This window comes from Ursus maritimus, unplaced genomic scaffold (assembly GCF_017311325.1).
Source record: "Ursus maritimus isolate PB19 unplaced genomic scaffold, ASM1731132v1 scaffold_2, whole genome shotgun sequence".
Taxonomy (NCBI): domain Eukaryota; kingdom Metazoa; phylum Chordata; class Mammalia; order Carnivora; family Ursidae; genus Ursus; species Ursus maritimus.
In genome coordinates this window covers 65,022,325-65,031,599 of record NW_024424452.1, presented here as the reverse complement: position 1 = coordinate 65,031,599, position 9,275 = coordinate 65,022,325, and the positions used below count along the sequence as shown (strand labels likewise).

Genomic DNA, 9,275 nt, shown 5'->3' with positions numbered 1-9,275 from the left:
GGCAAGATGCCCTTCAGTCGGCGAAGAAATAAATAAACTGTGGTCCACCCAGACAATGAAATATTACGTGGTGCTGAAAAGAAATGAGGTAACAAGCCAGGAGAAGACGGGAAGGAATCTTAAGTGGATATTACTAAGTGCAGGAACACAACCTGAAAAGTCAACCTACTGCATGATTCCTATTATATAACATTCTGGAAAAGGCAAAACTATGGCGACAGGGAAGGATCAGTGGTGGCTGAGGAAGTGGAGGCCGGCAGGGAGCGAGGAGGATGAATAAGCAGGGCACGGGGGATGTGCCGGGCAGTGAAAATGCTCCGTGTGACACTAGCATGATGCGTACATGTCACCATACATCTGTCCAAACCCACAGAGCGTGCACCACCAAGAGTGAACCCTAATGTAAGCTATGGACTTGGGCTGATTTTGATGTGTCCGGGTGGGGTCACCAATTATGACAAGTGTACCCTTCCGACGTGTGATGTTGATAATGAGGGAAGCTATGCGTGTGTGGAGGCAGGGGCTGCACAGGAAGTGTCTCGTGTTTTCCTCTCAATTTTGCGGTGAGCCTCAAACATCTGCAAAAAATAAAGTGTTACAAGAAAGTAAGAGTGTCTTAAGCTGCTGGATCTACTTCTCGACAGCAAAGACAATGTTCTCCTGCGGTCTTGCATAGTATGAGGGTCGTGAGTGAGAACCCAAAGCACACTGCCAAGGAAGGTCTAATGATTGAAATGTTTTATTCTTCAGTAATAAACCTTTAAGAAGGCCTGGTACCACTTAGTAAAAGTGAACACATGAAAAATAAAACATGTAATACTGAGAAGCATCCATTTGAGATATTTTGATGTGACGTGGTGAAAAAAAAATCCTTTATTTAGGGTCAATGGCTTCTAGACCAGATTCTGTGGCTTATTAGACACGTGGATTCGGACAGGGCTTGAGCCCAAGCCCCATGAGCTTCAGTTTCTTTGGCAAAACAGAGATGGTAGCAAATACCAAGACTACTTTCAGATAATTTTTGCATGAAGTAAATGTGCTAAAGGATATGAAAACATGCTATAAATGTAAATATCATGGAAATGTAAGGTATTATTACTGTTATGAAAGGCTTAAAAAAGTACTCCCCATGACTTCTGGATGCTTTCAGCTTACTCTGGCCTTACGGTTTACACCCCTGCAAAAGGCCGTATGCAGACAGTGTTAACAACTCTTGGTCAATGGCATCCTTTGAGTTTCACTTTGAAATCAATAGATGTTGATGGTTCATATATGTTTTACCTGAATTTTTTAAAAGATTTTATTTGACAGAGAGACAGAGAGAGAGACAAAGAGAGAGTGAGTGCACAAGCAGGCAGAGGGAGAAGCAGGCTCCCAGCTGAGCAGGGAGCCCCACGTGGGACTCAATCCCAGGACCCTGGGATCATGACTTGAGCCAAAGGAAGACCTTTAACCGTCTAAGCCACCCAGGTGCCCTTACCTGAAATTTTTATACAGGTTGAAAGGATGGTGTAAAATACCAGTAGCAACGTAGGGAAAGTATTTCTGGAATAAATATAAACATTAATGAGATGCAATTTCATGGCTGAGTGCAGTTTCTGTGATTAATTACCAGCAATCAAGATTAAGTGATACACTGCCAGTGAACATAAGTTATCATTAGAAGAACGTAAAGAACATTCCTGTGCCTGCATGTTCTAAGAACAATAACGTAGCCCTATATAGTTCATACAATGTTTTCTCATGTATTGTATCAGCTCATCCCTGCAGCAATCATTTGAGGTAGCAATGATTATTCTCCATTTATTAGATGAACCTGAAGGCTATTGATATCAAACGAAAACCCAGAAAGTCACAATTTAGAGATTAAAGGAGCTGGTACTAAAACTTGGTCTTTTAATGTTAAGTCCAGTGGTCTTAAAAACAAAGAAACACAAACATGTTGTGAAGTGTTAACACAGTGAAGGATGGCCCCAGTTCCCAAGAAGCCATGACTGGGAGGACAGATAACGCATACACCTGTACTGCATTCAGACCATGTAAGGGCTATGACCATGGACAGGGCAAAGTGCCATGGGAGTTAATTTGTAAATTCAATGATACTTATACATTTGGATAATATTTGGGGGGCAAAATTCACATATTGTCGTTGGCCGTCTGCAGAAATATTATTTGTGTTGCCTACAACAGTTTGAATTGAGCTCAGTTTCACATAAAATATCCTTTTGAAGGTCAATGAGCAGGTTCCATATTCCTGTCATAAACAATGAACCTGACCAAGTATCCAAGACCGAAATAAAATTGTGAATATAATTTCACTCAGGTTTTTTTGAATGTATTGAGTCTGTGTCAATGTCTGGCACTACATAGTAAGTAGGTTAAGTACGAAGCAGTAAAAACTTATGCTTTGGCTGGTATTTGGGACCCTAACAAACACCATCTATGAATTGATTATAAGGCTTAATTTAGTAATTAGCCTATAACATACATGCTACCAGTACACGCCTTTAAACAATGGTTTCAGCTCCTGCAGTGTTTCCCCTCTAAAGGCATAGGTAAAAAAGTCTATTCGCATGAAAACCTGACTTGACATGGAAACCATTTGTTTAAATTCTACTCCAGTGGAACACTTCATTATTACTCTGAATTGGAGATCTGTCACTTGTCAAGGTTTGCATATATCACATGACCTTCAGTATGTTCTTATAGAGCAAAAATCGGAATAACCTTGGCAGGAGGGCAGTTGGGTTTTTCCAACACCAATATTATAAAAGATACATAACTGCTGGTAGTCCTGTCAATCGTGTATTTATACTTTAAAAGGAGCAAAAGCAGTGAAGTTTAAATTGTCATAGTAAAAAAATGAGAAACAAGACAATGGAAGGTAGAGTGTTGGGAAGCCTTTTAATCTAGTTCCAATATTTGCTTCGATGTGTCACTTCTGTTTGAGTCTCAGTTCCCTCACCTGGAAAATGGGCTTAATAATTTTCACCTTGCAGAGTAACTGTGAGATTTAGAGAAAACCCATCTGGTGGGGGTACATAGTACCCAATATGATTCAGCACCTAAAAAAAACTAGAATAACCAGAAACTTTTGTGTATGTGTGTTACTTTTTAGTTTCTTCGTCCCCAAATTGAGTGCTATAGGATTTTATTTCAACTTCCATTATTACAACACATTTAAATAGAGACTCTGAAAAAGATATGAGACAATCCTTGCCCTCACAAAACCATCACATTCCAACCTGGAATTTCTTTGACACCATCATCCAGGCCGGACCTTTGGGGAACAGGTCAGCAGAGGGCTGAAGAGAGGTCAGTTTACCCTCTGTGTCCCCCTTTAAAATCTCCCAGATATTTCTGCAGCTTTCACACACTTCTCAAGCTTTTAAACGAATCTGAGAAATCCTTGACACGAATTGTTATTGAGCTTTTCCGTAAAACGAAAAAATGTTCTGAGATGCTGAATGCAAAGACAGCAAAAGATAGAGATTTAAGATTTAACTATTAACATGCCGCCTTATTTCCAGAAAATCCTCACACCTGGCTGTTGGAAGACCGGGCCTGGGAGGGAAAGCCGCAAAAACCCTCCGGGCGGTAAAACCTGGCCCTGAGGGCGAGGGAGAGCGTAGAGAAACAACTGCAGAGCGCCTGGGCCACACGCACCTCGCGAACGCACAGTCGAGGCAGGGCGTTTGCAGAGAGGCCCAGGGTCCAGTGCAGGGGCGCCGCCGGCAGCTCCAAGTGCACCCCGGGCGGGGGAGCAGCGGGTCCAGCAAAGCAGCCCGCCCAGCCACTGCCCTCCGGAGGACCCGCAGCGCTGCACGCTCAGATGAAAGTAGTGTGCACGGCTCCAGAAAACACTTGTCCTTGTGGCCATTTTCGCTGGGGGGTGGGGGGTTGCCAGGCGCCCTGTGCTCCGCGTCCCCGCGGTGGGACAAATGGGCTCCCGAGGTGGGAAGTTACAGAACTTTCAGAACAAGTAGCCGCGAGGCCGGGGCGAGGCGGGGTCGGGGGAACGCGGCCCGCAGGGGGCGAGTGGGGGAAGGGCAGAGGTGGTGTCGAGAGCCTCCCCGGGGATCCAGCCTCGCGCCGGGCCAGCGGGAGGGATGTGGCGCGGAGACCGCGCTCCCCCTCCAGCGGCTGCTCGCTTTCCAGTACAGACGCGAGCCGGAGAGGTGCAGCCCCGCGGGGAGGGGCCGGCTCGGCGTGGCGGGAGGGGCGGCGGCGGGCTCGCAGCCCTCGGCCCGCGGCGGGCGGCGCGGCTCCTCACTGCACCAACCTGCGGGCTCGGGCTGGCTGCGGGCCGCGGCCCCTCCCACCCGCACCCCACCCGCCGCCGCCGCCGCCGCCGCCGCCACCCCGGGCCGGCCCAGTCCCAGCCGCTGCCGCAAGGAGCCGGCGTGCGGGGCGCCCGCTCCGACCGCAGCCGGCGGGGGCGTCGCGGCCAGCGCGCCGCGCCCCCGGCCCTCGGGCCTCCCCGAGCCGGCTCCCCTCCCTCCCTCCCTGCGTCCCTCTCGCCCCCGCCCCTTTCTCCCACCTCCCCCACCCGCGACCTCGCCCTCCCTCCGCCCGCCGCGCTCCTCCCGCCCGGCCGCGCGCTCGGCTCCCCGCGCCCCCCGCGCCCGCTCGCTCCTCCTCCAGCCCCGGCCCGGCCTCCCGCGCGCCCTCCAGCCCGCTGCGCGCCGGCCGCCGCCTGGTCATGTCAGGATGGAGATCCGGCAGCACGAGTGGCTCTCGGCCTCCCCCCACGAGGGCTTCGAGCAGATGAGGCTCAAAAGCCGCCCCAAGGAGCCCTCGCCAAGCCTGACCCGAGTGGGCGCGAACTTCTACAGCAGCGTCAAGCAGCAGGACTACAGCGCCAGCGTCTGGCTCCGGAGGAAAGACAAGCTGGAGCACGTAAGAGCGGCGCGCTCCCCGGGGCCTCGGCCCGGCACCTGGTCCGGAGGTGGCCGGAGCGCGCGCGCGGGGCGGCGGGGTCGGGCGCGGGGACCCGGCAGGTGGCCCGACTCAGGGACGAGGGCGGCCGCGTCCTCCCTCCGACCCGGGGCCTCCGTTCCTGCACTTTCTGGCGGGGAAGGACCGGGCTGCGGGGAGGAGAGGGGAGGGGAGGTGCCTTTCCCGGCACCGCCTGGCCCCCCGCGCACTTCGACCTCCCCCACGGGCTTCTCTCAGGGTTCCTTTGCACCGCGTTCTTGGGGCGCCTTCCGGGGGGGAGCGAGAAGGGGAACTGCCACAGCGGGGCTCCGAGGAACGCGGCGTCGCGCGGTGGTGGGCTCTAGAGGGTCTAGACGGTCTTCGGGGCTGTGTCACTTCCTCCAGAAACTACCCATTAGCGAGTCCGCGACGGTGCCGCCGCCGCCGACCCGGCCTGGGTCCGCGCACGAGCCGGAGAGTTTTCTGCAGCCTGCCCTCTGGGATCAGCAGCTGGCCATCCTCTACTTGAGCCCAACTAGGGAGGGCTGTGCGCCTCGCGAGGAGAAAGGCGAAAGAACGAGCGGACCGCCCTGCCCCCCAGGAACGGCCCCTCGGCGGGGGGAGCTGGCGAGCCGGGACCTCGGCTCCCCAGAGCGCGCGCTTCGCCGGAGGCGTTGCAGGCCCTGGCAATGAGCCCCCGGGGCTCGCCATTCTGGAAGGGAGAAGTCCCTCCAAAGACACGTTTAGTGGAGCCACAGTTTCCATCCTGACCCGTCAGCATGTCCTTAAACCAGATGTTAAAATGAAAGTAAGAGAATTATCTCAAGAGTGCCGCACAACTAGCTGGGGAGAGGATGCTGTTTCTTCCCGCGGAGCTGCATGATCCAAATTGACTCTGTTAATGGAATGTGGAGGTTTCCTTGTATTTGGGTCACATCTCCAATTATGACATAAAGATAAGGAGAACTTCGGAAACTCCCACATCTCTTACCGCCACACACCGACCTCACTCCCATCTGTCCCCCACCCCGCCAAGAGCTTCTCTTCCTCCCCTGGGTTTTGCAGCAACAAGCTTCCCAGGAGGAAGCTTGCAAAGGAGTATTTCTCCCACAATCCGAAGGGAAGCTCTGTGCCTTTTTCTCTGAGGGCCTGATGAAGTCCCTTGAAAGCTCACGTTTAAAGCTTTCGAGATGGGAACAGGCTGTCTTGGGTGTCGAGAACCATTTCCTAGTATCAAAAGGATGTCTCAGATCCTTAAGACCATGCAAGTAACTGATTTCTAGGATGACAAGTTGTTTGAAAGGCAGCAGAATCCTCCTAAAAATGCAAGCTCTGGAATTAGCATAGGGACTGGTGGTTATTAGTTCACTGGGGGATGAAGAGCACATCCATGGAATTGGGCGCTTGAGGTTGGTATATGGTGTTAGTCCCAGGGGGATGGTCTAGTCTTAGAGCAGTGATAAAACGATCTCCGTTTCTGTTTCTCTGCATGTGTGTTCCTTTACATCTTGTGCTTTTAGCAGCTCTGTTCCTTTCTTCTCTTAGTGCAAACCAGTAGTGCACCCTTCCCTAGATCTCCCTGAGTCTGACACTGCACAGCTCATTATGTCATTGGGTCCTCACTTTTACGGTTCCACTGAGTCTCAAGGCATACCAGGGTGGGCCATGGCAGCCCCACCTTCCGGGTGAGGAAGGATGCTCAGCCTCTCTCGGGGGTTATAGACCCAGGAAAGGAAAGGCTGCTTGTTTAAAAGCACGTGAGGACCTGTGCTTTCTTCTTCACTCAGATACTCCAAAAGAGAGCATTGCATTAAAAAAAAGGCACCTTATTTGTTATTTAAATCAACACAGCATTTTTGTTTGCTCTCTCAAACACATTTCACGGGTATTCTGTTTCTGATGGTTTTCTCTCTATCTGCTTTCAGTTAGAAAGGGGGCTTTGCTTCCAGTGAAATTTTTTTGGTGATATTCTCTTGATCCTGTGAAACATCTACGTTTTAAATGAAAAAAATAGTATTTATGAAAGTACAATGAAAAAACTAAATGAGCATAAAAATATAAATTTTATTTGAATTCAAGCTCGGGGTATTTATAATAGAGATCAGATGTTGGGGTACACTAGTTTCAGGTAGTTTGGTGTGAATTTCCGTTTAGATATTTGAAATTTAAAAACCCATAACACATGTAACCTAGTGTACTTCTGCCATGCAAGGCATGAGAATGTAATGTCGACTTTATAACAGACAGCATGCTGAACATATGTGGCACCAGAGACTGGGATGAGTGACGTCATGAAATTCAAAGGTGATAAAGGCTGTATAGGGTAGTTAAAATAATCCCTTTGGTCCGTCTGACCAAATGGATGACCATCATTTTTTATGAGGTTAAGAAAGTGAATGAATGATTATGGTGGCGATCATATGCATGAAAACAGCCTGCGTTCTTTTGCTGGTTTTTAAAAAGCCAATCTAGTATTAAGGACCTAAATAAGTTATGGCTTCAGATGACACACATAGTCAGTCATCGCAGTGACGGAATTCCCTGGAAAGAAATGTGGCCGTGTGTGGACTCTGCCCGGACTTCAGAGGCGTTGCCCAGTCTGAAAGTCAATAACACGACGTAAAGTGACAGCGAGGGAGTATACTTCCACCCGCTTAGCTCAAAGTGAGGATCATTTATCTCTCCTTTCGGGCTTCAAGGCTGCAGGACTGATCCCCAGGCCGCACGAGTGAAAAGGGACCTGAATTGGTCAGGGATAGGAATGCTTACAGCCCATCTTTGAATCTGTTTCCTGTCATTTGTTGGTCAGTACTTAAGATGAATGCCCGCTAGAAATAAGTGCGTGTGAGGGAATTCTCGCGTCCTTCAGTCGTGACGAGAAGCTACAGAGGTGTGCACCATGAATCCGGCACTTTGAACTCCACTTGGAAATTTCAGGAAAAAGTGAAATTGCTGGCCATGCGTAGACCGTCTTATTAGCTACAGATCGTGATCTTGCTTCTTAGACTCTTTTCCTCCTTTTTCTGCCTCATCCTGCCCATGGCTTCGGAAGGTAAACAACGGAGTTCTTGGTTTGGAAGGTTTGGTAAACAATCCGAGGCTTATGTTCTGTAGGACCCTCTGTTGCTTAAGGTGTAACGTAAAAGTGAAGGATTATGGTCTAGCAAAGCAAGAGGAACAGGGGGCCGTTCCGTCAACCCCTGACCCTCCCCCTGTTTGGTCAGCCCTCCCTGGGGCTGGGTCACTTTAAGAGGAACCATGTAATGTGATTTGACTGTCATCCCACCGGACGTGGTAGCATCAGTGTTCCCCTGGGCTCACGGTGACATTATGCCCTGTTGGCACTTTTTTTTTTTTTTTTTTTTGGTACAAAGGAGGAGAGCTGCAGAGGCTACTCGGCTCCGTCGCCTGGTTTTATGCCAGCCGTGTGTGTAGAAGTTTCCTGATGCCACTTACGGAGCTAGGGATGCCTTATTTTCCCTCCTGCTTACTCAATTAGCTCTTGTCAAAGTACGGTTAAGAGCGGGGCTCTGGTGAGACAGACCATCTCTAGTCGTCCTGTGATCTTAGTGATCTTAGGCAAAGGACTCAGAGTCACCAGGATGTACCTTCCCATTCCTCCTTAAAGGAGTCACAGGCTTGCTGGGATGATCCAGGGAGACAATCCTTGGGTTTGTTGCAGTGACAGTCCCGTAACACTGGGGGCTCAACACTGCAAGAGACTGTTTGACCTTACAGGTCTCACCTGCGCGGGCTGGCAGGCTCTCAGTCCGCTCAGACCGCGGGAACGGAAGACTGTAGGTTGAGTGGCTCATAAACCCCGAACGTGGCTTCCTCGCAGTTCTGGATGAGGAAGTCCAAGGTCAAAGCGCCAGCAGGCCGGGGGGCTAGTGAGGGGCGCTGCCTGTTTCTTCGGTGGCGATCTTTTTGCTCTTCCCCTCAGGGTAGCAAGGGGGAGGGAGCTCTCCGGAGACTGTTTAATAAGGCCAGTGTCCTGCTCATGAGGATTCCAGCTTCAGGACGTGATCACCTCCTAGAGACGCCACGGCAAATGCCAGCCTGCGGGGGTTGGTCCCAGCGCACGACATCTGTATACACACGAACACGCAGTCAGCAGCAGCAGGGCATTTTCCTCCTGTGAGTTGCCTGGCCTGCTGGGATCTCCGTCCCAATGCCTGTTGTCAAGGCAGCTAGAGGGAAGATGGTAAATCATGTAAAATCTCTCTGTGTTTCCACCCGGAAGGGAAACATCCATTTGACTCCTGGTTATTGGCCAAAGACACTTTCAAGGCCACGGCTTGCTTCCGAGGAGGGGAGGCAGGGGGAGCTGACCAAGACCCAGAAGAAAGGGAAAGAGG

The 9,275-nt window shown here is 50.7% G+C and overlaps 1 protein-coding gene across 3 annotated transcripts in view; it reads left to right on the top strand.

Annotated features, from left to right (window-relative positions):
• Positions 1-4,695: 4,695 nt before the first annotated feature.
• PLD5 (phospholipase D family member 5) overlaps positions 4,696-9,275 on the top strand; it is a 421,522-nt gene continuing 416,942 nt past the window's right edge. For all 3 annotated transcript variants that reach the window (XM_040636060.1, XM_040636059.1, XM_040636061.1), the window contains exon 1: positions 4,696-4,899. In XM_040636060.1, the coding sequence (XP_040491994.1) occupies positions 4,711-4,899 (189 nt within the window). In that variant the 5' untranslated portion in view covers positions 4,696-4,710. The remainder of the gene's footprint in view (positions 4,900-9,275) is intronic.